Source organism: Apus apus, chromosome 22, assembly GCF_020740795.1.
Source record: "Apus apus isolate bApuApu2 chromosome 22, bApuApu2.pri.cur, whole genome shotgun sequence".
Taxonomy (NCBI): domain Eukaryota; kingdom Metazoa; phylum Chordata; class Aves; order Apodiformes; family Apodidae; genus Apus; species Apus apus.
This window is the reverse complement of record NC_067303.1, coordinates 3,168,360-3,194,832: the sequence shown is the minus strand read 5'-3', so window position 1 is coordinate 3,194,832 and position 26,473 is coordinate 3,168,360. Positions and strand designations below refer to the sequence as shown.

General features: G+C 51.5%; 2 protein-coding genes across 3 annotated transcripts in view; one reads left to right on the top strand and one right to left on the bottom strand.

The window, feature by feature from the left end:
- Positions 1–178: 178 nt before the first annotated feature.
- VPS26B (VPS26 retromer complex component B) lies at positions 179–10,571 on the bottom strand. Its single transcript, XM_051638366.1, has 6 exons — positions 10,063–10,571; positions 6,343–6,499; positions 5,547–5,711; positions 4,620–4,795; positions 3,799–3,941; positions 179–3,293 (listed from the first exon to the last, which is right to left on the bottom strand). The coding sequence occupies exons 1-6, from the start codon at positions 10,283–10,285 to the stop codon at positions 3,147–3,149; spliced, it is 1,011 nt and encodes a 336-aa protein (XP_051494326.1). The 5' UTR covers positions 10,286–10,571; the 3' UTR covers positions 179–3,146.
- A 184-nt stretch (positions 10,572–10,755) lies between these two features.
- The window catches only part of NCAPD3 (non-SMC condensin II complex subunit D3), a 33,182-nt gene continuing 17,464 nt past the window's right edge, over positions 10,756–26,473 (top strand). Inside the window, exons 1-15 of one of the 2 annotated variants that reach the window (XM_051638327.1) lie at positions 10,756–10,816; positions 12,235–12,389; positions 13,043–13,205; positions 14,163–14,341; positions 15,107–15,283; positions 16,104–16,165; positions 16,431–16,518; positions 17,846–17,979; positions 18,695–18,767; positions 19,275–19,400; positions 20,560–20,812; positions 21,330–21,392; positions 21,564–21,647; positions 24,856–24,929; positions 26,310–26,444. In XM_051638327.1, the coding sequence (XP_051494287.1) occupies positions 10,756–10,816; positions 12,235–12,389; positions 13,043–13,205; positions 14,163–14,341; positions 15,107–15,283; positions 16,104–16,165; positions 16,431–16,518; positions 17,846–17,979; positions 18,695–18,767; positions 19,275–19,400; positions 20,560–20,812; positions 21,330–21,392; positions 21,564–21,647; positions 24,856–24,929; positions 26,310–26,444 (1,827 nt within the window). Of the gene's footprint in view, positions 10,817–12,234; positions 12,390–13,042; positions 13,206–14,162; positions 14,342–15,106; positions 15,284–16,103; positions 16,166–16,430; positions 16,519–17,845; positions 17,980–18,694; positions 18,768–19,274; positions 19,401–20,559; positions 20,813–21,329; positions 21,414–21,563; positions 21,648–24,855; positions 24,930–26,309; positions 26,445–26,473 lie in introns of both variants that reach the window. The other variant, XM_051638325.1, reaches the window with a different exon arrangement.

Here is a 26,473-nt window from a genome sequence, read left to right as displayed (position 1 = left end):
TCTAAGCAGTGACACAGATGAAAGGAAGACCAAGAATTTATAAAGGTAACAAAACTCCTTGAGCACGTTTGGAGGGCTGCACACTCTGGCACCACAGAAAAATGTCTTCATACTGGGAAACCAAAACAAAATAAAAGCAGGACCAGGCAATATAAACCATAGCAGACAGACTCATGCACAGCGTTTGACAGCCAGGGCTGGCTCTTTTTAATTGGAGAGACAAAAAACCCAAGTTTTAAAATACAGCCATTGAAAAGACGACGAATTAAGAAACATGTAAACACAGCAGAGGCTTAATTACAGGTTGCACTGATTGGGTGAGTACTTGCACACTCCCCCCTGCCTGGGGGAGAGGGAATGAGCCAAGTACTGAACAGAACCACCCAGCTCAGGGGGACACGACTGCTCCAGCAGTGTCTGCCCCTCATCATGCTCATGAAACACTTGTCTTTAGTACCTTGTCCTGGAGTGACCTTATGCTTCAGCTTTGCTCTAAAGATCCTCAGCACATCTCCTCCACCCCAGACAAACAGAGGGCCCAGTGGGGGACAGGTTGAATGGACCATTTAAGTAAAATGGGGATCATTTCTAAATTCTGATTCCATGGGGACACGGGGGAGAGGGGCACAAAGTAGGGGGGAAAAAAACCCCACCACAACCCAACCCAGCATATAGGTTAATGCACCTTTTCCAAGGAAACCCTCCAGAAGTGATGAACAGATGTTTAATGGAACTCTCCTGACCATGCAATGTCAGACAGCTATCCTAGATCCAGTACTGATGCTGTTTGGCCAGTAAAACAGTCCTGGAATGCAGAGACATCCATAGGGTTTAATACCACATGGCCTACACTCAAGAGGAACAGGCAAGGAAAAAAAAATTCTAGGCAGGATGGGAGTTGAGGGAAAGCTGAGGGGTGGTCAGGGTGCTGCTGTGCTCAGCTTAGCCATGGAAAGATAGTCTGCTATCCCCAGGGCTCCCAATGGGAGGTCACTTGTCCCTAAAAGACTGTGTATTGCCACAGCACAGGTGGTTCCCCCACACCTGGGGGGGAATAGAGGGAGTGTCAAAAGTAACATCCAGGTTCTTCTGCCATGTGAGACCTGCAGCAGGTAACACCCCTTGCCCAGGAGTGACAAGGTAGTTGTCTATAGTCAGCTTTTGCTTCAGTCTTAGGAAGACACGGCTCCAGCCCATGGCACAGACTTCTCATGGAAAGGAAAGCAAGCCACATCTTCACTAGTACAGAGCAGAAACATGGTGTAACACAAGCATTCAGCAGATGAGATCATTAGTGTCCTCTACAACAGAGAGAGACTGTCCAGCTCTGCTAAAAAACCACAACCTTACACGTGGTGAGTAAAAAGATAACTTACTTTGGCAAGCAGAAACACACATTTATCACTGATATACAGTAGCTGTCTTACAACATAAAAAGCTCCCCTCCCCACCCAGGCCCCACTCCCTCCACCAGCACTGTTTCACTAAACAAAGCAGAAGATACTTCCATTTCCCAGCTTCAAGACAACTGTTCTACAATCAGCTGTAGGACAGAGGATGTTCATTCCAGCATCAAAAGGAAGCTGGACAAAACCCTAGCAAGCTACAAACTCACAGGGAAATTCAGACAAATCCCATTTGATAGAGCTCATATCCCAGCATTCAGTTCAGGCTTGTCTCTCTGGTAGGAGATCTAACCACCTGCTTCCTTGAAGGGCATCTAAACAGGCTGGATATTCTCCAGACTCAAATCAATCAAGTCTACAAAAACCACATCTAACTCTTAATGGAGGAGTGACTCCCTTCTGGGAATGTTTTCATGATTCTACTTAGCTAAAGAATAAAAGAAGCTTCTTTTAGAAAAGAAAAAGCCCACATTCAGGTTCTCAGTTCATGGAATACCCTCTGACCTCACTGGTGACTTCAGCTCAGGCCTCAGGAATGTCTCTGGAATCAGAGCTCTACTATCCTTCCAGTTACTGCTTGGCTTCATCTAGCAGCACACACAGGCCACGAGCTGCCTAAAACAAGTGCATTTACTTTCTTTCCTTACTAATCCTCATCCTGCAGGCACAAGAGATCAAACAAGCAACACACACGTGTTTTCTCTACTGTCTGTCCCTGCTACAAAGCCTGCCCTGTCACAGGGACACAGACAGGAGCAGGGCAGCGTGTGCAGCCTAAGCCCACTCCCAAGAGAGCCCCCATTTCTTTCTCATGTTCCAGAACCATTCTCTAAAGCTCTCAAGGCTGGTCTGCCCCTGCTCAGCAGCAGCAACTGGGACTTGTATGAGTGCAGCAGAGAGACTGAATCTCAGGGGCACTCAGGCAGCTGCTGGGGCAAGACTAGGAAGGAACTGCCCTGGCCAGGAGCCTTGCTGCCCCCTACTTCATGCCCACCCAGCAGCACTGGGACCCTCACTGCACTGCCCAGCCTGTGCCACCACCTCCTGCTGCATTCCTCACTCCCTCCTCCCAGCTCTGGAGGAGCTCCAGGGGCTGTGTGGCAGTCCTGGGGGGCTGTGTGGCAGTCCTGGGGGGCTGTGTTGCAGTCCTGGGGGGCTGAGACAGCTCCACCGCAGAACCGTGTGCGCCACAGAACCCAGCACCAGCACAAAGAGGAGGCAGCGAGGGGACGACACGAGCCACTCTCCAGGCTGCACCTCAGCCTCTGACTCCCTCCAGCTGATCACTGTGTCACTTCCCCTGGTGAAAAGATTTCAGAAAGGCAAGAAAAACATCCACCCTACACGGCCCCAGAGCAACCTCCCCACCAGTGGGAAGGAGTGGCGGATTTGGCCTTCACTTGCTCTCTCCCTCCCCACGGCCACCCCAGAGGGGTCTCGGGGCAGAGAGGAGATCAGGCAGCTCCGCAGCCCCTGGGCAGCAAGATGCCCCCAAGCAGCCCACCCCAGAGGGATGCAGCTGGTTGGGAAGCACTGAGGTACCTTCAACTCCGCACCACCGGAGCTCCAGCTTGCCTTGCCCTCCCATCCCCTTCCCACCCTGGCGAGTCCTTTGAAGAAAGGAATTAAGTTCAAAAAAACGGGTTATTTATTTTCCTGAAGTCTCTGAAGTGTTTTGTTTTTTTTTTTCTTCCTCCTGGCTGCTGTCCCCAGGGGCTCCACAGCAGCTTGGCCCCTCTCTCACTGCCGGCCGTTGTTCTCTGCGGGCTGGCTGGGGGTCTTGGCCTCGGTGTGGGAGGATGTCCCCTCAAACCGCTGCGAGGCGATGGCTGCTTGGTGGGACATGCTCTTCCTCACTATGTCTCCTTTCCGCCAAAGCACCACCTCCTGCAGTAACACAGCCAGCAGGGCTTGTCAGGGCTTGTCAGACCTTCTCCTCACCCCACCCAGACCCCCAGGCTGAACCAGGTGAGCAACCTGCACCGGGTGAGGCCACTTGTGGTGGCAAGTAGGGGCCTGACAGTGCAGCCTGCCTGAAAATCTGGGTAGAGTGCTCCTCCCCGGGACCTGAGCACACAGCAGCAACCCCTGGACAGCTGGGGCAGCTCTGTTCTATTGCCTGCCACACTGGGATTCCTTAGGTGAAGCACAGAAGCTCCACCACAGGGCAAGAGAGTGGAAAAGAAGTCCCAGGTGGGCACCTTCTACACACATCCCCACCACCAGATATCTGACCTTTCCTTCTGGGTCCTCTAGACTCTAGTCCTTACTGAATATCCAGTCAAGAACATGATGCTCCCCCATGGGAATCCCAAATTCCCAGAAGGTCCTTGTAACACAGCATCCCAAGCAACAGCCTGCAGGTCCAAGAACTCACAGCTGAGTTTCTCACCTGCTGTTTGAAGTAGCGTCTCTCTTCCTCATCGATCAGCACCAGGTTGAGGTAATAACGCACCGAGAACTTCTTGTTGATGTCCCTCATGGTTGGAGTCAGCTCGTAGCCAGCCAGAAAGAGTCTGATAGGAATGGACTCTCCTACAAAATGCACAGAACCATCAGCACAGACAAAATGGAGAGGTATCAACTAGCAGAGCTGCAGCAAAACAAAATCGCACTGGGCCACAATCCCCGGGACCATTTCCACAAGTGGAGCAAGATGATCTGAAGGACCTCAAGTCCCTTCAAAAATCAGCATGCATGTTCCACAGCCAGATCCTGCCCGTGCTGACAGCTATTCCATCTCCTTTTTAACAGCACAAGGCCTGTCTGTGACCTGCATCAAGACAGCACTGCAGGAAAAATTGAGGAAGGTGCTATTTTCTCTGGCAGGTGACTCTTCTGGGCAATGGAACTGGAAAACAAGTGGCACAGGAGATTGGCACAGAGCTAGAACACCATCTTTCTGCTCCAAATTGCAGCAGTGCCAGCTGGTGGCCCATGCCAACAGTGAATTTACATCTATTCCTGGTTCTGCCACTGCTTCATCAAAAGAATTAAATCATTGCCACTCACTGTGCCTCAGTTCTCCCTCACCAGGCCAGGGAAGGAAGGTGTGGATCACCGGTGTGGAACCCACTGCCTGGAGCCCACCGGTGAAACAGGGCACTTGCTACTTCTTAGGACACACATTCAGCTGAAGAGGCTGCAGGACTTGCATTCCCACCCCAAAAGAGTGCAGAAGAGGAATTCTGAAGGGTTCATCTGCCTTCTCACCTCTCACAGGTGCCCCATCCATGATCTCGTATTTCGCGATTGTGTCGTTCTCATGATAGACGTTGGGTCCAGTCCCCGTTGTTTCTCTCTTGATGATGTCTATCTCCATGTGCTTGATCTTGATTCGCACCAGCAGGAAATAGATCTTTCCCACAATCACATCTTTTAAATGATACCTAGCGTGGGAAGGAAGAAAGCACCACAGTCACACAGGACCAGGACTCAGAGACCAAGGGGTGGGAACTTGCTTCTCAGGCACGTTGCTCTAATCCCCAGTTGTACATTTCAGATGGCACATCAGCCACCCTCCCCAGGCTGCTGTGAACAGCACTTCATCTTTCATCCTCAGGTCTTTTGGAAATTGACAAGAGCATTGATGTCATCAGATAAATTCAAAACAGATTTTGTCAAGCTGAGTATCTGCAAGAAACAGGAAAGCCTCTAAACCCAACTTTTTTAGGTCAATGAAAACTAACCCAAACATGCCACTGCAGGGAGATTTCCTAGCAGCAGCTGGGAAAGATGCATTAAAAGTAGTTTAAAAGAGCTGTTCCCAATTTCTTTGCCTGAATTAAGGTCTCACTTCAGCTGTATTGTCTAGTAAAGAGCAGATGTTACACTTTAAAGACACCTGGAAACACGGATCTTGCCTGGGATACAGGGAACGTGAAGTTACTGCAACAGCCTCATGCTGTGCTCCAAGCTGTAAAGCAGAGCCATTGCTTCCCACTCCTTAGTCCAGACAGCACATCTATGGACAAGGAGGATCCTCAAGCCAGATTCCCAACTGTCTACCAGCCTTGTGGAGCACATGAACAAAGAATCCCTTTGAGAATCACATGCAAGATGTGCCTCGGGATTCCAAACCAAGCTGTCCCCTGCAGCAGATGGTTCCCAACAGCCACTGGCTGCTCTTGAGACACTTACTTGGACTTGTTATACTCAAACTCAATGTGCAGGCAATCCTCAATGCCCACCTCCATCTTAATGGAGGAGTTGAGCTCTGGGTAGGTGCTCAGGGTGTGCACAACAATGTCCATCTCCTTCACCACATCGTTCAGTCTGCGGCTCACGGTCGCTCGGAGGAAATACCTGCAAGGAGAGTCCTCCTAGTAGGGTGGTACAGGCAGGCACAGAGACAAAGTAGGGAGGCACATAGGGGCTGGATGGATTGCACTGGGCTACTCAAGCAGTCTTACTGGTACCCTGGCTTCTGGAGCAGCCAATATCCCGTGTTGGAAAAGACAGAAGGGAATTTTCCAATGAAAAGCAGACTCACTTCTAAGATTTCTCTCAGCTTTCATGTACATATAGGCCTGAGCTACCTAAGCACCATTTTGGGGATCTGAGTAACAGCTTATTAAAGTTGACAAGATTGATTACAAGACAGCACGAATGTCCCCATTAAACCAAACAATTTCTTTTGGATTTTGAATTTCCAAAAAAATGACAAAGTATTTGGTCGATTCAGAGGGGGCCAATTTCTCTTGTCACTTAAGTGGGGCAAAACAAGTTCCATAAAGCCTGATGCATGCTTCTAAAGGTCGAGCCCTCCAAGACAGCCTTTTACAGCTCAGGCCACCAAATTCCATTTGGAGTTACATTATGAGCTTGGAAGGATGTCTGGGAAGGGATGCTGCACTCCAGTATCATCACAGCAAATATCAACACTTGCACACTGCACAGAACCAAGGACTGGGGACAGCAAAGGGAGGAGACTCACCTTAACTTCACATTCTGCCCCGTGTAGGACTCGTAAGGTTTCTCCACATGTGTGAATTCAAAGTCAAATGTCTGTGGTTGAGTGAATTCACCAGGACGAGCCAGATCTTTCACCAGAGACACGAACTCATGGTGGTTTCCTCGGTCATAGTAGAGTTCTAGGAAGATGTAAATCCAGGTTAAGCAGTGATGCTTAATCCCACATGACACAGAGAGGAAAGGCAGGAGATTTCACATGCATAAGCAACTCTCTTGTCTGGATCACTATTTTCTCCACCACTGCTTAGAGGACCTACCAGGGCAGCCTGTGGCTGCAGGGCACTGCACTTGGTCACTGCTCTCCACTGGAGCCAGGTGCAGGCCTTTCTATCTCCCTGAGAAAGGAAGGAAGAGGTCCACACAGCCCTATTTACTACAAAAAAATCAGGAACTCAGCTGACACAGATCACCTGTGATAAAGATTAATTCTGTTCAGACTGTTTGAGGAGCCAGAGCAGAATTGAAGGGCTGTTCCTGCTTATCCTTTGACAAGAAAGAGTCCCAGGGGTCTTGATTTGCACCAGGGAAGAAGTAGCAGGGGAGATGCTCACTGCTTGTGCACAAATCCAGTGTTCAGTGCATGATTAGCAAGTGTGTTGGAGGCAGTGGACTCAACTGTTCCCCTGAGTAACACACTAATGGCCACATGAACACCCATGAGGGAAGAGCATTCACCTTTGGAAGCACAGTTCACACCAGCTCAAGCAACCAACATTGCTTCAGTTTTCCCCACAACCGCCTTGCACTGAGACTACAGGTTGAATGAGAACAATTCTCTCTACATTTCCATCAGGATTTCACCCTTAAGTCAAAGCAACAGAAACTCCAAACTCTGCAGCTTGCATGAAGAGCTCTGCATTCCACACCACCCATCAATAAAATCTGCCCTTCCCAGCCCTGCGTGTGAGCTGTGTGACTCCGAGACACCCACACAGCCCTTCTGAAAGGTAAAGCCTCAGCCAATCTGATACACTTGGATGAAGAAACAAAAAAACTAAGTCATCAGAAAGCCAAAGACACACAGGTTCCCTGTCAGCACTAAGCTGTGCAGAGGAGGCTTCTGAGAGGTACGAGTGGTGTTCAGGAACAGCAGTGAGACTCAGTTCTCTGCTCCCTGAGATGCACGATGAGATCTCAGCTCTGAAGTCCTGTTTCTTGCATCCCTTTGCTCACCTTATCTCTGTAATGGAAATCCTGGCACCAGAACACCCCTCACACAGAACAGTGAGTGCCATCGAGCTGGGCAGGCAGGTGACATAAATAACCAGCTCTCTCTGCATGGAATACATGTCCATTGAGAGGCCAGTGCTTGTGGATGTTGACGGGGAGAGGCCACGTGCCACATAAAAAGAGGAATATATCATCTTCCCACGTGATGCTGAAGGCAAAGATTGAATTTAAAGCAAAGGGAGGCAAATGTCAGGGTACTAAATTCTCTGCTACCTTGGAAGGGCACAGACTGGCATTTTGCAGCCTTAAGAAGGATTGATGTTTCTTCACTTGAGAAGACATTAGCATGTCAAACAGATGTAAGCTGTAATTTCAGCTTTTCAGAGCTATAATGTTTCCAGATGAAAAAAATACAACGTGCCAGCATTTCAGTAGCATGTTCAGGACACAAAACTGAAGGCAAAATGAGATCTGAAATGGGTTCTGTGCTCACCAGAGATCATGCCAGAACACTGCACATGGTCTGGACTCTGGTATCTGTTCTGGAACAGCCACCTTCCCTGTGACACATCCCTCCTTTATGTCTCAATCTCCCTACCTGTTAAATTGTCTCATACAGGTCCTGACCTCATGGCAACAGGAAGCTGGAAATGTAAGGCAAGCTGTTTGGAGATGGAAAGCATGAAGGAAGTGCCAGCAGGACAAGCTTCAGGGCTTTATTAAAGTGGCACGATGGGCAAAGAGAAACAGCTGATGTGGAGCCACAGCAGCTCTTAACACACTCTGCCTGGGAAACAGTGTGAATTGAAAGCAGTTATTATAGATTATCTACAGCTCAAAAGTCTTCCAAAATGGGGAATCAGGAGCAGGCAAGGCAGCAGAGAGGAGACAGAAGCAAAGTTCATGGTTAATTTCCACTGAACGATCGTAATCAATCAGGCAGGAGGAGGTCATAAGCTAGCTCCTGACAAACAGCCTCACTTACACCCCATCATTCCAGCCTCTCTGCCCATCCTCCCCCCTTTCTGCCCAACAACAGCACCACGCACAAAGAGGCCAGCAAAAATATGGAGCAGCAGTCGAGTCAGGGCTGGGTGGGAAAACCTCGTTCACTTTCCTCCACCCCATGATTTGCAAGGCAAAGGCTGCAGGCCCAGGGCTCGGGCAGGGCTTCTGAGGGTTCCCCCAAGCCCAGAGGACCACCAGACATCACACAGTTCCATGACTGGGAACACCCTGGGATCACTGGGAACATCCTGAACGTATTTTGGCGTGTGGGACTTGGGCAGCTCCGTGAAGCACAGGCAGCTCCACGCTGATGGAAGAGTGAGTGTGGCAGCTTTTGTCTGGGGGAGCTGGGGAGATGCTTTTTGTAGTGATGGGACAAGGGGGGATGGTTTTAAGCTGGAAGAGGGGAGATTGAGGTGAGACATGAGGAGGGAATTCTGGAGTGTGAGGGTGGTGAGAGCCTGGCCCAGGTTGCCCAGAGAAGCTGTGGCTGCCCCATCCCTGGCAGTGTTGAAGGGCAGGTTGGATGGGGCTTGGAGCAACCTGGGCTGGTGGGAGGTGTCCCTGCCTGTGCAGGGGTGGGACTGGATGATCTTGAAGGTCCCTTCAACCCAAACCATTCTGTGATTCTATGAAATATTACAATGTTTATAACGCAGAGATAAGCACAAGTTTTTAACAAGCTGGAGTCACCCAACCAACTGTGCAGGGCAGCCTGGTCAAAGAGCAGGAGAATAAAACTGGAACCAGCCCAGCTGAGCCCACAGACCTCAAGCAAGTTGATCTACCTGGATCAAAGGGACTGTGAGGCAGGGCTTGGGAAGCTGCCACCTGTGATTTGAGATGTATGAGTAAAACAGATCCAACCCCCCACCCTTGGCAGAGCCCCTGCTTCCCTCACGGGATCACCGGGCACATCAGGATGTGAGCAGACAGCTCGGGGAACTGTGGAGAAAGGCAGGATGGAGAACAGCGGCCCCGGAGCCGGGAAGTGCGGGCTCGGCCCCGCGTCTGCAGCACGGAAACCGAGGGCTTGCAGCCCTCCTCCCAGCCCCAACCGGTGAGCGGGCAGCAGCGAGAAAAGAGGACGGAAGAACAATGACCTGGAAAAGGACTGGAGCTCCCTCCCTGCCTTCCGCCGGGACTCCAGCACAGAGCAGGGGATGTCCTGGGATAGGGGATGTCCTGGGATAGGGGATGTCCCGGGGCAGGGATGTCCTGGGATAGGGGATGTCCTGGGACAGGGGATACCCGGGGCAGGGATATCCCGGGACAGGGGATACCCGGGGCAGGGATGTCCTGGGACAAGGGACGTACCGGCACAAAGGATTCCTGGGGCAGGGATGTCCCCGGGCAGGGGATGTCCCGGGACAAGGGACGTCCCGAGACAAGGGACGTCCCGGGACAAAGGATGTCCCGGGGCAGGGATGTCCCGGGGCAGGGGATGCCGTCGATCGCTGCCACCCCCGGCCCCGCAGCAGGCCTGTCCCCGCACCCCGCTCACCGATCTGCCCGATGAACTCCACTTTGATGCCCTGGTGCTCCAGCCGCTTGCTGGGGTACTTGAGGCTGAGGACCACCCTCCCGGAGACGGTCTCCCCGTCGTAAAAGAGGAAGTACTTCTCCTTCTTGCCTTCCTCCGTCTTGTGCTCCACCCGCCGCCGGCTCTCCTGGTCGCTCAGCACCAGCTCCAAGTCCACGGTCTGCCCGAACCCGAAGAAGCTCATGGCAGCGGGCGGGTTTCCCCGCACGCAGCCCCGCGGGGACCACGGACGGAGGAAGAAGGAGCTGCCGAGCGGGGCGGCAGCGACCGCGGCGCGGGGCCCGCAATGCGGCAGCGATGCGGGGGCGGTGCGGCCCGAGCGCCTGTCCCCGCTGCCCAGAGCGCGGGGCGGTGGGGCGGGACGCGCGACCCCGCACCCCTTCCCGCAGCGCTCCCGCTCCCCGCACAGCCCGCCCCGGCGCTGCCGCCGCCGCCGCCGCCGCCGCCGCCGTCCCGGGCCCGGCCCCGCGCACCGCGCATGCCCCGCCCAGCCCCGCCGCAGGGTGCGGGAGGGGACCCCGCGCAGGCGCGGGGCGGGAGGCGGCCCCGGCGGTTCCGGGGGAGCGGCGGGTGCCGCGCGGGGATTCGCTGCGGGGGGAGCGGCCCCCGCGCCATTGGACGGTTCGAACCCGCGGGAGCGGCGGCGGCGGCGGGATGGCGGCCGGGAGGCTGCTGGGCGGGCTGCGCGGCTGGAGGCTGCGGGACATCGCCGCGGGTGCGGGGGAGCGAGGGGGCACCGCGGGGGGTGCGGGGCATGGGGGAGGAGAGGGGCACCCCGGGGGGTGCGGGGGGTGCGGGGGGAGCGAGGGGGCACCGCGGGGGGTGCGGGGCACCGGGGAGGAGAGGGGCACGGCGGGGTGCGGGGGGTGCGGGGGTGGAGAGGGGCACCCCGAGGTGTGCGGGGCACCGGGGAGGAGAGGGGCACGGCGGGGTGCGGGGGGTGCGGGGGAGGAGAGGGGCACCCCGAGGTGTGCGGGGCACCGGGGAGGAGAGGGGCACCGCGGGGTGCGGGGGGCATGGGAGTGGGCACCCCAAGCTATGCGGGGCACCGGGGAGGAGAGGGGCACCCCGAGGTGTGGGGGGGCACCCCGAGGTGTGCGGGGCACGGGGGAGGGGAAGGGCACCCCGGGGTGTGAGGGGCACCCCGGGGTGTGAGGGGCACCCCAAGCTATGCCGGGCACGGGGGAGGAGAGGGGCACCGCAGGGTGCGGGGGGTATGGGAGGAAGCGAGGGGCACCCCAAGCTGTGCGGGGCATGGGGGTGGGCACCAGGAGGCGTGGGGGACACGGGGGAGGAGAGGGGCACCCCGAGGTGTGCGGGGCACGGGGGAGGAGAGGGGCATCCTGAGGTGTGGGGATTACGTCGGGGAGCACCCCGAGGTGTGGGGGTACAGGGTGAGGCAAGGGGCACCCCAAGGTGCGGGGGGCACGGGGGAGGAGAGGGGCACCCCAAGCTATGCCTGGCACGGGGGTGGGATGAGGGGCACCCCGGGGTGTGGGGGGCATGGGGGTGGGCACCCCGAGGTGTGCGGGTACAGGGTGGGGTGAGGGGCACCCCTGCAATGTGGGGGTGCAGGGGATGAGGGGCACCCCGCAATGTGGGGGTGCAGGGGGTGAGGGGCACCCCGCATTGTGGGGGTACAGGGGGTGGGGGGCACCCCGCATTGTGGGGGTGCAGGGGATGAGGGGCACCCTGCATTGTGGGGGTGCAGGGGGTGAGGGGCACCCCACACAATGTGGGGGTGCAGGGGATGAGGGGCACCCCGCAATGTGGGGATGCAGGGGGTGAGGGGCACCCCACAATTTGGGGGTACAGGTGGTGGGGGGCACCCCGCATTGTGGGGGTGCAGGGGGTGAGGGGCACCCCGCATTGTGGGGGTGCAGGGGGTGAGGGGCACCCCACAATGTGGGGGTACAGGTGGTGGGGGGCACCCCACAATGTGGGGGTGCAGGGGGTGAGGGGCACCCCGCAGAGTGGGGTGAGGGGAGCGGTGGGGCACACACGTCCTGTCCCCAGCACGGGCCCCCAGCCCCGCGCCCCGGGCTGTCCCTGCTCCGGGCCGTGGGTTGCGCGGGGGGCTTGGCGGGGGACTCGGGGCAGAGCTCCCGCCTGAGGGGGCTCTTCCTTTGGCAGTCTGGGTCAGCACCGCCTGGGACCTGGATTTCACCGAGGCCGAGCCGCTGGATCCCGGGATAGCCGAGGAGATCACGGCAGACGGGCTCGATGCCTTCACCGGCCTCTACCAGGCGCTGCTGCCGTTCGCTGCGGAGAACCAGGAGACGGGAGAGGTGAGGCCCTGGCACTGGGACACCTCCTGCTCCGTTCCCTTGGGTCTGCTCTGATTTGAAATCGACAGCATAGTCTAGGAATGCACGAAGCTGTTCTGCTTGTGTTCAACCTTCCAGGGCCTGAAGGGGCTCCAGGAAAGCTGGGGAGGGGCTTGGGACAAGGGCAGGGAGGGAGAGGACAAGGGGGGATGGATGAAAACTGGAAGAGGGAGATTGGGGGGAGACATGAGAAGGAAATTCTGGAGTGTGAGGGTGGTGAGAGCCTGGCCCAGGTTGCCCAGGGAAGCTGTGGCTGCCCCATCCCTGGCAGTGTTGAAGGGCAGGTTGGATGGGGCTTGGAGCAGCCTGGGCTGGTGGGAGGTGTCCCTGCCCATGCAGGGGGCTGGATCTGGATGATCCTGAAGGTCCCTTCCAACCCAAACCATTCTGTGATTCATATATGCCAGAGTGCTCCAGAAGGAAGCTATTCCCAAGTTGGAAAAGACAAGCTATAAAATGTACTATTACACACTGGAACGTAATTATTAAAAATAGGTTTCTGTACATGTCACGTAGGGTTTGTTTGCGGTGGCAACTGCTAAAATCTGACTTACAGCCACTGGCAGACAGCAGTGTCCTGATGGGATTTACCACGGTTGCATTTTTTGCCTCAGAATATCTGGACCTTGTTTGCTGAGAACAACTTCTCTCCCAACGCCCTGGTGGCCGCGTTGCACCACTTTGTGGAGGCAGGACAGCACAGAAGAGCTAATGCAGAGCAGAGGGTTTATGCTCTTCACGCTGCCGGGTTGTACTTCCTACTGCTGGAAATCCCAGGTGAGCCCAGGGATGTGCCTCTTGGTTGCTGGGTAAAACACCACTCGGGCAAAACCGGCCGTCTCTTGGTTTATCAGAATTCCAGGTGGAACCAGTGATGGGTTGGAACAGTTTGCTTGATCTGAAGTCCCCAGGGATCACAGGCCACGGTGCTGTGTGCTGAGCAGCTGGGAGGGTCTGATGGCAGCTTGCTCTGCTGCCAGAAGGTGGCTTGATGCTCTCAGCCCCGGGCTGCCTCCCTCTGCCTCTCCTGAGCAGGTCTGTGACAAGGTCAGCAGAGCAGCCTGCAGGGTGGGACCACACAGCCCTCTGGTGTGACAGCAACACACAGCGAAGGCAGAAGCTTCTTCCTGTTCCTGCTCTGGAGCCAGAGAGCATTTCACTGTGCTTTTGGACAGGCTCATTTCTGAAAACCAAAGTATTTTTTTTAAAATAAGGAGCAGCTGCAGTTCTCCAGCAGGTTGTTTCACAGCAGTGTCCTTCAGTATTGAAGGCTGACACGTGCTCCAAAGCTTTGCTGATCTTTGCTGTGCTGCACGTTACCAGTTAGAAGTGGCCAGGCAACTGGTGACCCTACTGGAGAATGTCATCACTGACAACCTGTCATCCTGATGTAGTTCTTTACTCTTCTGAACCTTTTCAGGCTCCTAGGACAGGGTGATGAGACACTAGAATAGGTTGCCTAGGGAAGCTGTGGCTGCCCCATCCTTGGCAGTGTTGAAGGGCAGGTTGGATGGGGCTTGGAGCAACCTGGGCTGGTGGGAGGTGTCCCTGCCCATGCAGGGGGGTTGGATCTTGATGCTCTTAAATTCCCTTCCAACCCAAACCAGTCTGTGATTCTATGACAGTGCCCCTGTCCTGGTCATCTCTTTGGCTGTCACAGCAAACGGAGAGCAGCCCAGGTGATTTGTTGCTCTCTCTCTGTTTTGTCCCACTGATGTTACCTTTTCTGGGCAGGCAGCATAGCCAACCAGCTGTTCCATCAAGTGATGTTTGATAAATGTCTTCACACCCTGAAAAAAAGTTGGCCCCAAGAACAAGGTCTGATGAGGAAAAGAAAGAAGGTGCTGACTCAAAGCTCTCAAACCAATGCAAGAAGAAATAGAAAGAAAGGAAAACCAAGCAGGAATGGCAATGTAAGATGTCTGTGTAATCTTTCCATACATAAATCTCTATTAATAAGCAAATCGTTGGCAAGCTGTTTCACTTCTAGGTCAATGTGATGCTCTTCCTCTTTTTTCACCCCTTTTTAAAATTGTATACCTTTTATTCAGCAGTTCAGCTGAGCTCTTGATCCATGCTACCTATTATTAGGAATTTCAGAGGCCTGATGATTCAACAGTAGCTGCAGTTTTTTGGCTTCTGATTAACAGAAGAAATACAGCTTATTTGTGGCATATTGTGAGAGAGCTCAGTAGCAGGGGAAGAACAAATTTATATCAGCTTCTTCAAGAGACCTTCAAGTTAGTATGTGACCAGTATATGATTTTTTTTTAACCAGAACTGAGGCTTTATCTCAAAAATCCTGAGGGAACATCAGTGCCACAGGCTGGCAAGCAAGGGAGGGAGGGGCACAGGCACAAGGGGATTACTTGAGATGAATCCCCAAGTGTTAGATTAGAATTCAGAAAATTGTCAGAAGTCCTGATGGACTTTCTCCTTCAAAACAAGAATAGACTGTGTTTGGAGCTTTCTTGTTTCCCCTCTTCCTGTCTGTTTTGATTTTTTTTTCCCCCACTCTTTAGTGTGTTAACTAATCTGAAAGAAAAGATTTAGAATTTTAGATGTGAAATCAGACAGAGTGTAGCCTGAGAACACAGTGAAGCACCAAAATATGCAGCAAGGGTCAGCCCCAATGCTGGGGGACAGGATGGTGCTCTTTCTCTTTTCTACCAATATAGGTAGAAGAGCTATTGGAAGAGGAGGAGGAGGAAGAGGACTGTGAAAATATTTACTTTTCCACGGAGGATCTTCTTCAAATTCGCAGCTCGATCTTCCTTCTTCTGAAAAACTTCTTAAGACTTCTACCCAAGTTCTCCCTGAAAGAAAAACCTCAGTGTCTGCAGAACTGCCTCCAGGTAATAAGAAGATGCAACTCAGGGAACCTTATGTCCCCTAACCCAGAGTTCTGGTGGATGCAGGGAACTCCATAGTCAGGGGGGTAATGGTGAGCCCTGGTTAGACTGTCCTCTGTGAACTGTGGTGCCTGCTCCCTGTCTGCCTCTTATGCTCAATATTTGCTGGTTAGTGCCCACCTGGGCAGTTTGTGCTTTGTTCTGAGGTGCTTTACCTGTGCTCTGGAGACAGGCTGGGAGAGTTGGGGTGTTCAGCCTGGAGAAGAGAAGGCTCCAGGGAGACCTTAGAGCACCTTCCAGTGCCTGAAGGGGCTCCAGGAAAGCTGGGGAGGGGCTTGGGACAAGGGCAGGGAGGGATGGGATTAGGGGGAATGGATGAAAACTGGAGGAGGGAGATTGAGGTGAGACATGAGGAGGGAATTCTGGAGTGTGAGGGTGGTGAGAGCCTGGCCCAGGTTGCCCAGGGAAGCTGTGGCTGCCCCATCCCTGGCAGTGTTGAAGGGCAGGTTGGATGGGGCTTGGAGCAAGCTGGGCTGGTGGGAGGTGTCCCTGCCCATGCAGGGGGTTGGATCTAGATGATCTTTCAGGTCCCTTCCAACACAAACCATTCCATCATCCTATCATTCACCCTCCCTGTACCTGGGGGGAAGGCACGTGGTATTGAGCCTCTGGGCTTTGGGGTCTGCTTGTGTCCTACTTCATGGGCCCACTTGTTTTAAAGTGAACTTCAGCTTCTCCACCATCTGACCCCCAGGCATCCAAGCAGACCTGCAGGTCTCCCCCTTGTGTGAGTTCACTTCAGCTTGGCTGTTTTTCCTTGCAGGTTTTGGTTGAAATGACAAACTTTGAGCCAGTGGGACAAGAGTTAGAGTTTTCATCAGCAATGTAAGCAAATAATTCTTAATGTTTATCTGGTGCTTTGGGCAAGTAAAGTGCTCAGTGCTTGTGTTGTTATTATCCTGTTCATGTGGAAATGAAAGCAATGATTTCTTTCACTAAAGATAATTACAATGTGTTCCACCTAGCTAACAGTAATCAACATTTAGTGATTATTGAATATTTTCCAGTCAGTGAGCATGTTTAGTTGTAATAGTTGTAGGAAATGTTTCTCTGATGAGGGATGAAGACATCTCTGCCTTCTTTTGCTCAGGAATGTTAATGAAGCCAAGTACCTTCCTGAGCTGGCCTACCGTGGCCTGAGATTGCTGTGCTCCCCTCTCCATGGCACAGAAGATAAGGTAAAATCTTTAAAATTCTCATTGCTGTATTGAAAAGGACTGGTTGTTTTTTTTTCCTTCTCTGCACAGCATTTTTTGTTTGCACCTTTTTTTCTCTCAGTCTTTTTTTGCTGGGTCAGAGGTGAGATGATCCTTCCACCCCAGTCCTCATTCCCTTTGCTTTGTGGGATGATGCATTTCGTGTGCATTGAATTCTCCAGTGACTCCTGTGGCAAATGAAGTGACAATACAGAATAGCTACAGTGACACTAGATCTTCCTGTCTTAAAAATCAGAATTCCAAGTGACTGCCTTTGCCTGGAATTTCCTTGTTTCCTGCTAGATGGAGCTCCAGCACTGCTTGGCAGTGTGCTGTGGCACTGGGTGGTGCAGCAGTGGAGCATGATGGGGAGCTGCTGTGTGCAGGTGGTGGTGAGCAGGGCTGCTTCTCATTCAGAGAACAGTGTGGTCGTGGAACATCCAGTTCCACCAGCAGTGTGGCTGCAGCTTTGCATTTTATTATTTTGTGAAAGTGTCGAGCAGGCTGTGTCATCTCCCACTTCTCTGTGTGCTGCTCCTGTGGATGGGGCTTTTCAACTTGGGGTGTCACCCTGCTGCTGGGTTTGCCAGCCTCTGTAAACCCATCTGGCCTAGTTCTGGGCTAGCAAGCCAAGGTATGAGCAGCCAGGAGAGCCTGGAGCTTAGGACACACTAACCTGACATCTACCTGAGCGTCTGCCCAGCCTTGGCAGCCCCTGACCTGTGGGTTTCAGCCCCTGACCTGTGGGTTTCAGCCCTCATGGTTTCTCAGGGCAGTACAGGCTTTTCAGAACCCTTGATGTTTGTGGTATCAAGGAGTTGCAGTAGCTTCCCTTCTCAAGACCTGTCTCATCTTCCCTGCCTCTCCTGTCTGCTCAGTGAAGGTCAGGATCCCAGTGCAGGCTGTGCTCACAAAAGTGTGGCAGGGAGGAAGCTCCACAAGTTCAGGTGCACGTGGCAGTAAAAACATGCATTTAGTTTAAGATGTCTTCTGTGCAAAACCCAGTGGACTTCCTGAAATTCCAAATGTCTGGTGAATTGAAGCCCACTGCTTTTGGAGGGGCTCTGTTGGTGTTGTCAGGAAGCCTTTCTCAGGCCTTATTGGCCATGTAGGAGAACATCACAGCCAGGAAAGATGTCGTGTGTATCAGTGGGTCCCCTCTGAATTATTCTATCAAGAACTGTATTTTGACAGGTGCTATTATTCAAGTTTATGTGGTGCAGAATTATTTCATAAGCCTGCTCAGAATGCATACCCAGGGGCTCCAGTTGCTGCTGAAATCAACTTGAAAACCACCTTTTCTTTCCAGATTCTTCGTTGTGTCTTCCAGCGAATCCTCAATGTCATCCTCATGCTGGAAAATGGGGTGGGTTCCAGACATGCTGTCCTTGCCATCTCCCCAGCTGTGATCAGTGCCAGGAATCAAGCTATAAAATTCATCAGGTGAAGTACAGAGCTCTGGCACTACCCTTCCTGGCTATGTCTGCTCTCTCTCCTGGCACACCTTTGCTTTGTTGCTTAGTTGATAAAGGGATGAGACAAACTGGCACTGACTCTGAAGGTGTTTGTGCAAATGAGGTTTAATTAAAATGTCTGTCATGGGAGTTTACTGAACTTGCTGGTGCAGGGATGGAAGGTGCTGTTTGAGAGAAAAGTCAGTGGAAGGGACCTGTCTTCTGTGTTTTGCTTTGTGTCACTTTTTCAGGTCTTGTAGTTTGCTACAAAGTATTATTAATAAAAGAAAAGCTTCACATGGAGCTCAGTTATTCTTAGTTCTTTTGTGTTTTCCTGCTTAAATACATATTTTACCTATGTTTATTATTTCCCATGTGGGGATCAGTGTTGTTGGATAGTGCAGTTTGTGCAGAGATACCCAGACAACAATACAGTAAATAGACTGAGAATAAAGTAGCTTTTCATGTTGTCCTTCTACCTGTAGAAAGGTGTTGGAGGAAATATTTGCTGTCTGCAAAGCCAGGTTAGTGTAGAAAATCAGTAGCTCTGCTCTCTGGCCACATCCTGTTGCACTAGTGCTTGTGATTCTAGAATGTGCACTTTCCCTGACTCCTGAAATGCCTTCCAAGAGGAATGTCCTTGATTTTTTGCTCAGTTATAAAACCAGATCTTATTAAAATCTGCTTCTGTCTCTTCTGTGCAGTTCTGTAGTAGATGAGCTGAAAGAAGCTGCTTTTCCTCTTCTTCGAATACTGCTGCAGCACATCTGCACCAAGGTGAGCTGAAGAGCTCATGTGTGGATACCTTGCAGGATCTGGGACAGCCTGGAAATCCATTTTCACCAGGTTTTGTGAGGAATGAGATGGTTTTCAACATTCACAAATGTCTTGACAGCCTGGTTGAGTTTTGATCTTGATCAGAGCTTTCAGATGTCTTCAAAATAGTGTCACACTCTAGGACCATAGAGAGGGTGAACATTTTCCCCTTGTTTTGGTCGAGGAAAATGAGGATAATGAGAGCTCTTTGCCTAGCTAGCTCTCTGAAGACTGCCCTTTGGGAATCCTGCCTCTGGATTGAACCTAAGTTCCACCTTTCCCCTGGGGAATTTGCTGAGTGCTGAAGTAGTGACCAAGGGAGCTGTGATTGTTCTCCCAGTCATCTCTGGATGTGCCTGTATCCCCTCACTAAATAAAAACTAGTTATCCTAAGCCCTGAAATGCCATTCTGGCTTCTGGAGCAGGGTGTTGAAATAATGATACCACGGAGCTGCCCTTCTTTTCCAGGTCCCAGATAAGGTGGATTATCGCACGCACGCTGCGCAGGCGCTGGTCAGTCTGCTGAGCAAGCTGCCTGGGGCTGAGTTTGCTGAGTTCATCTCCTGGCTCTACAAATACTCACACAACACAAAGGTAAGTGCAGCTCCTGGATCTGCAGGGTTCAGATCACAGCCTCAAAGAATGGTGGGGGTTGGAAGGGACCTCTGGAGATCATCTAGTCCAACCCCCCTGCCAGAGCAGGATTCCCTAGAGCAGATCCCACAGGAACACGTCCAGGCTTGGAATGTCTCCAGGGATGGAGACTCCACCACCTCCCTGGGCAGCCTGTCCCAGGGCTCTGTCACCCTCAGAGTCAAGAAGTATTTTCTCATATTCAGGTCAAACCTCCTGTGCTCCAGTTTGTGCCCATTGCCCCTTGTCCTGTCCCTGGGCACCACTGGGAAGAGTCTGGCCCATCCTCCTGACACCCCCTGGAGATATTGATCAGCACTGATTAGATCCCCCCTCAACCTCCTTTTCTCCAGCTGAGCAGCCCCAGCTCTCCCAGCCTTTCCTCACAGGCAGATGCTCCAGCCCCTTCAGCATCTCAGTGCCCTGGGCTGGACTCTCTCCAGTAGCTCCTTGTCCTTGAACTGGGGAGCCCAGAACTGCTCACAGAGCTCCAGGTGGGGCCTCACCAGGGCAGAGCAGAGGGGCAGGAGAACCTCCCTGACCTGCTGCCCACACTCTTCTCAATGCCCCCCAGGATGGCACTGGCCTTCTGGGCTGAGAGGGCAGCAGTTGTTGGCTCCTGGTCAGCCTGTTCACCATGATGAGAAGGTCCCAGGGAGACCTTAGAGCACATTCCAGTGCCTGAAGGGGCTCCAGGAAAGCTGGGGAGGGACTTGGGACAAGGGCAGGGAGGGGGAAGGGAAGAAAACTTGAAGAGGGAGATTGAGGTGAGACATGAGGAGGGAATTCTGGAGTGTGAGGGTGGGGAGACCCTGGCCCAGGTTGCCCAGGGAAGCTGTGGCTGCCCCATCCCTGGCAGTGTTGAAGGGCAGGTTGGATGGGGCTGGGAGCAGCCTGGGCTGGTGGGAGGTGTCCCTGGCCATGCAGGGGGGTTGGATCTAGATGATCTTGAAGGTCCCTTCCAACCCAAACCATTCCATGACACAGCAGTGTTTTGAAACTGAAGGCTTCAGGATCAACACTCTTGTTCCTGCTGGTACCTAAAGGCCAGTGACCCAGGTGGGCAACGTCTGTGTCTCTGCTTACCCTAACAGAGCACCCCGTGTGCTTTTACTTTCAGGCTGCCTACAGAGTGTTTGCCCTTGATGTAGCATTAGCTTTGTTGGACATGCCAGAGAGGAACTTGGACAGCTCCTTGTCCCTGGATCACCAGAAGTTTCTGAAGCACAAGTTTTTGGTCCAGGTGATGGTGTTTGGTCGATGTTCAGACAAAGCCCCCGTGGTCCGTAGCAAAGCTTTGAGCACCTTTGCCCACTGTCTGGAAATGAAAGCTGCTGCTACCTTGGAGAGTATACAGGATTTGTTACAAAGCTGTAAGTGTTATGGATAAATCAGAGAGTGAAAATCCTTCTTGAACTGTCTGAGGAATAATTACTGGGAGATAGAACTCATTAAGAGGAACTTACACATCTGCACGTGGTGTCCTTGTGTGTTGTGTCATAATGAGCAGTAAGAGATGAGTCTTGTTAGGAAGCCTTAAAGCATTTGGTTTTGTGTATCAGTTCTAAATAGATTCCTCCATGAGATACCTTTGAAGGATATTTAGAGATGACTAAAATTGCTCATTGGGGGGAAAAAAAGAGAGAGGCAAGTTGTTTCTTGCCTGACAGTTGATTAAATCTTGAGTTGCCTTTTGCTTCTGCTAAGTTGGTTTGCTGATGATTGGCATTCTGAACCCCCTCAGGTGGGGTAAAGGCCAGGTGGCACAAGTCAGAAGGATGCACAGAGCATCCCATGGTTAGATTGCTTGCCTGAAAAACATTGGGAATGACAGCATATCTGGAATTAAAATACTTCATTGAATTTCTTTCTTTAATTTCTTTTTGGCAGCCTCTGTCCATGCAGTCTTGGAAACAAACACAAACACTGCAAGTTTGACAGTCAGTGGAGAAGGTACAGAGTTTTTCTCTTACAGTAAGTCTCAGGCTTTGCTTGGCATGCCATTTTCTAAAAATATGTCTATCTCTAAAACCTAGGGCATGCATGAGACTCCCTGTTTAACAGCAAACCATCTTGCTGGGTGAATGCCTTTTTTCTTCTTGAAACTTGTAACTTTCTTTTCAGCTATGTCCAACCATCCACTGAAGACCTTACCAACCTTCAAAACCATTGAGTTGCTGGACAGCAGTGATACAGCTGTGCTTGATGGTATGTCAGAATTACACCAGCCTTTTCAGCTAACTTTTCAAAACCTGAATTGTAGTTAGGCTTTCTGAAGTGTATTCATTGTCCATTTTTCAAAGAAAGTGGAGAGAACTTGCTGTAGAGCTGTTAAAAAACACTTAGGGGTGATGAAGAGGGTGGAAGTGCCAGCCATAAAGAAATACTACTTCCACTCCAGTCTGAAAAATACATTTAATCTTGAAATACTAACGTTCATTTGTACTAATGTGGTGGCAACACTTGTTGAAAACCAGGTCATTTATTCTTTCCAAAAAGGAAGGTAATTGATGTGGGGTCTACTTGTAACTCCATAAATTTAAGGGTAATTAAATCTCTTGCTCCAGTGCACAAAGAGCTAATATATTTTTGCTACATAAAACACAGCACTTTTGACTAGCACTGTGGTGTAGGGAGGAATTCACTTCTCTGCAGCATCAGGTATTGGCTGCAGTTGAAAACAGAGTGTGAGGTTAAATGGACTGGTGCAGAATGGCAAGTAGGGAGGCCTCATTTGTTGATAGCATGAAATCAGCATGTAAGTTGGCTTTTGTAACCACAATGTTCCTTTCTCTTCCTCCCTCTCCTCTCTGTCTTCCTCCCTCTCCTCTCTGTCTTCCTCCCTCTCCTCTCTGTCTTCCTCCCTCTCCTCTCTGTCTTGTCCCTCTCCTCTCTGTCTTGTCCCTCTCCTCTCTGTCTTGTCCCTCTCCTCTCTGTCTTCCTCCCTCTCCTCTCTGTCTTCCTCCCTCTCCTCTCTGTCTTCCTCCCTCTCCTCTCTGTCTTCCTCCCTCTCCTCTCTGTCTTCCTCCCTCTCCTCTCTGTCTTCCTCCCTCTCCTCTCTGTCTTCCTCCCTCTCCTCTCTGTCTTCCTCCCTCTCCTCTCTGTCTTCCTCCCTCTCCTCTCTGTCTTCCTCCCTCTCCTCTCTGTCTTCCTCCCTCTCCTCTCTGTCTTCCTCCCTCTCCTCTCTGTCTTCCTCCCTCTCCTCTCTGTCTTCCTCCCTCTCCTCTCTGTCTTCCTCCCTCTCCTCTCTGTCTTCCTCCCTCTCCTCTCTGTCTTCCTCCCTCTCCTCTCTGTCTTCCTCCCTCTCCTCTCTCTCTATCTCTCACTCTTCCTCCCTCTTCTGCTCCATGTAAAAACTGTTCTTCCCAACCATTAGCCTCAGCCTGTGTCTTTGCTCTCATTTCACCTCTCCTAAACTGCTGACAATTCAGTTCCCTGCTTGGTTCACACCCAGGGTTGGTGTCTTTGTTACACAACTCAGGCTGCTCTTCACATGGGATCTCTCCCCCATCTCCCTGAGCCAGGCTCCAATCTTGCCCACAGAGAGCTTGATTTTACAACATTTCCCTGATAAAAATCACCTGCTGTCTCAGACAGAAACGCCCTCCAGGGATTGTGTCTTCCCTGTTTAGTTGCAGGCTCCCTGTGGCAGAGGGTGCCTGGTTTGGTGTCTAATACCCAGCTTGAGCACTTGGCAAGACAAATTAAGAATGGATGGGATGGGAAAGGACTGTCTGGAGCTCAGGAGGGTGGCTGGGACACTGGGCTGTGCCAGTCCCTCAGGGTGCATTAGTGAAGGTGTCTGGCACACACTTGTGTTTGGCTGATGCTAATTGTCCACCTCTGTGGAGTCCAAACAGCTGATCTTTTAGGAGAGAAATACATCTTAGCTCAGGATCCTCGAAACGTGCTAGATGGGCAAAGATACAGTGCAAAATAATATCTGAAGAGCATCTGCAGGTGATGTCTGCTCTGCAGAGAGAGCAACAAGGCTGGGGAAGGGACTGGGGAAAGTCTGATGAGGAAGGCTGAGGGAACTGGGATTGTTCAGCCTGGAGAAGAGGAGACTCGGGGGAACTTCTCACTCTCTACAGCTCCCTGAGGGGAGGTTGGAGTCAGGTGGGGTTGGGTTCTTCTCCAGGCAACCAGTGACAGGACCAGAGAGCTTGGCCTGAATCTGCTCCAGGGGAGGTTTAGGTTGGATATCAGGAAGCACTTCCCCATGGAAGGGTGATCAGACATTGGGATGGACTTCCCAGGGAAGTGGTGGAGGCACCATCCCTGGAGGTGTTCAAGGAAAGGCTGGAGGTGGCACTTAGTGCCCTGGTCTGGAGATGTGGTGGTGTCAGGTCATGGGCTGGACTTGAGGATCTTAAAGGTCTTTTCCAGCCTCAATAATTCTGCCATTTTGTGATTCTCAGCCATTTAGAGCTCAGGTTTTTTGGTTGGTTGGTGGTTTGGGTTTTTGTTTTCCTCTTCTGTGTCCCTATGAGCAAAATCAATATCCATTGGCAAAGTGTGATTATTTTAGGTTGGGTCACCCTCACAAGAGCTGGACTATTTGAATGGCAAAATCTTGCAATAAAAAAGATTCTGTGCTCTTTCTGACCAGCTGTTCTCAGGAGGAAGATGCTATCACAGTTAGCTGCCCATTAAGAAAATGCAGATCAAAGCCCCTGTGCTTCCTTTGGTAAAAATCTATTTTTAAACCACTTTTGATTAGTTCCCTGGGACTAATCCTATTTCCTAGTGGCAGCAGAGTGCATCTCCACATGAATCTCTCTTTAAGTAACAGGTCTCAAAGCTGGGCATATATTTGGGAAATCTTCAGGCTGTAAGAAATCTTAACAAATTAGCAATAAATAGAAATATTCAAAGCAATGGTAAAATGCTTGAAATCAGTATTGCCACCTTCTCAGGAGTCCATCTGAATGATTCACAAGGTGAGAAATAGTTGATTGTGGCTCTGTGTTCAGTGTGTTTCATAAACTATCATCTCCATCATGTATTATTTTTTTTCCTGAGAATGTGCAGAAGAAATAAGTGTGAATATTACTATAAAAAGTAACACTTCAGGTCAGAAATTGGATTTTTTTTATTATGATTATTATTTTTGCTGCACGTATCAAATTATTTGGCATATCACTTTCTTTTCTGGTATGTCCAAAGATTTATTTTCAAATTAAAAGAACATGGGGGGAAAAAAAGGTTGGTGGTTTTCCCCACCCCCCTCTCTGGCTTATCCCTCATTTTGAATTATTTTGCTCAGTCCTTTCTTTGCCCTCTGAAAGTCTCAGGCAAGAAACTGTTGCTCAGTTGAGTTCAGAGGTGGCTTTGCCCTTGCTGCTGCACAGTGTGTTGGTGCTGCTAAATGGTGGGAGGGTAATTTTCCTTTTTATCCTCCTTTTTTGGGTAGGGAAACGAGTCATGGCCACGCTGAGGCTGCGAGTTGGAGATGAGAAAACCAACGTGAGGAAATCTGCTCTCCAGGTAGGGTGGTTTTCACCTGTTGCCCTCTTCTCAGTGATGACCCACAATGCCATTAAACGAAATAATTAGGCCCTGCTACTGTAACAAGTCACTTTGCCCACCTATAGGTTCCTGCTGTTCCTCCAGGCCTCAGGAAGGGCTTGGATGCTAATTCCTGATCAGTAAATAATGCAAGCATGATGATGGAAAATTTTTCTAGTACCCTTGCTGGCATTCTCTTGCTCTGTCATTTAGAAAGAGAGGCTCTTTTCAAATGTCAATTGGCATTTCAATTAAGTGACTTCCTTGTAAACTGAAGGATATTGGCTGCTTCGTTTGTTCTGACCTTGTTGACAAAGATATGAGGTTATATCCAGCCTTTTTGTGAGGTGTGTGGTGCTTTGCTTGCTGCTCAGTGTTTTTAATGAAGTCATTAGCTTTGAAAGAGAGATGCTTCAGTGATATAAAAATCACAGAAGGGTTTGGGTTGGAAGGGAGCTTGAAGATCATCAGGTTCCAACCTTCCTGCATGGGCAGGGACACCTCCCACCAGCCCAGGCTGCTCCAAGCCCCATCCAACCTGCCCTTCAACACTGCCAGGGATGGGGCAGCCACAGCTTCCCTGGGCAACCTGGGCCAGGCTCTCACCACCCTCACACTCCAGAATTCCCTCCTCATGTGTCACCTCAATCTCCCTCTTCCAGTTTTCATCCATCCCCCTTGTCCTCTCCCTCCCTGCCCTTGTCCCAAGCCCCTCCCCAGCTTTCCTGGAGCCCCTTCAGGCACTGGAAGGTGCTCTAAGGTCTCCCTGGAGCCTTCTCTTCTCCAGGCTGAACACCCCAACCCTCCCAGCCTGTCCCCAGAGCAGAGCTGCTCCAGCCCTTGGATCATGTTCATAGCCCTTCCCTGGACCCTCCAACAGCTCCATATCTCTCCAGAGCTGTGCAGTCCTCCAGGTGGGGTCTCACCAGAGGGACCCTCTCTTGGCTGCCTCCCTCGGTTAGGCCTCTTCACCCCAAGCCTTCCCCCTCAGTTCACACACTAATTTGAACTTCTCAAGGCTTTACAGTTGTCTTGATCCTTTTTTCAGTTAAAAAAAGAAATCATCTCCTCTTCCCTCTCACCAGGTGAAAGATGTGGCTCATAGAAGAGAGATGTTATTTTCAAGGGGAAGTGGTGACATTCACTCCATCCAAATGCTGTTATAAAATTGGAATGAGTGAAAAGATGGTTTCAGTCTCATTCTACATCTCTGGTTGTGCCCAAAACTCATCAGTTGTTCACGTGATGTTTCCCTCCCAGTCAGATAAATGAATCTCTAGTTCAAGCTGGCAGGGGGCAGAGGGTAGTTTCGTTTTGCTCCCCACTGCCTGTATTCCCAGCAAAGTTCTTTCTTTCCAGGTTTTTATGAACATCCTGAAGCACAGAGTGATTCCTTGCACTGCAGAAGATTTGTCCACCCTCCAGGATCGCTGCCGGGACCCTGCTGTGTCTGTGAGGAAGCAAGCCTTGCAGGCTGTCACAGAGCTCCTCCTGGTGAGAAAACAGCCCATCCCTCCCTTCTC

What these genes read in the sequence shown, in the direction of transcription:
- VPS26B (XM_051638366.1), bottom strand. Translation starts at nt 10,285, where the DNA reads ATGAGCTTCTTCGGGTTCGGGCAGACCGTGGACTTGGAGCTGGTGCTG. An exon ending in GGAGTTCATCGGGCAGATCG is followed by an intron (nt 6,500 to 10,062) that starts GTGAGCGGGGTG and finishes ACATCTTCCTAG; the next exon opens with AACTCTACTATGACCGAGGA. An exon ending in GGGCAGAATGTGAAGTTAAG is followed by an intron (nt 5,712 to 6,342) that starts GTGAGTCTCCTC and finishes CTCTCCTTGCAG; the next exon opens with GTATTTCCTCCGAGCGACCG.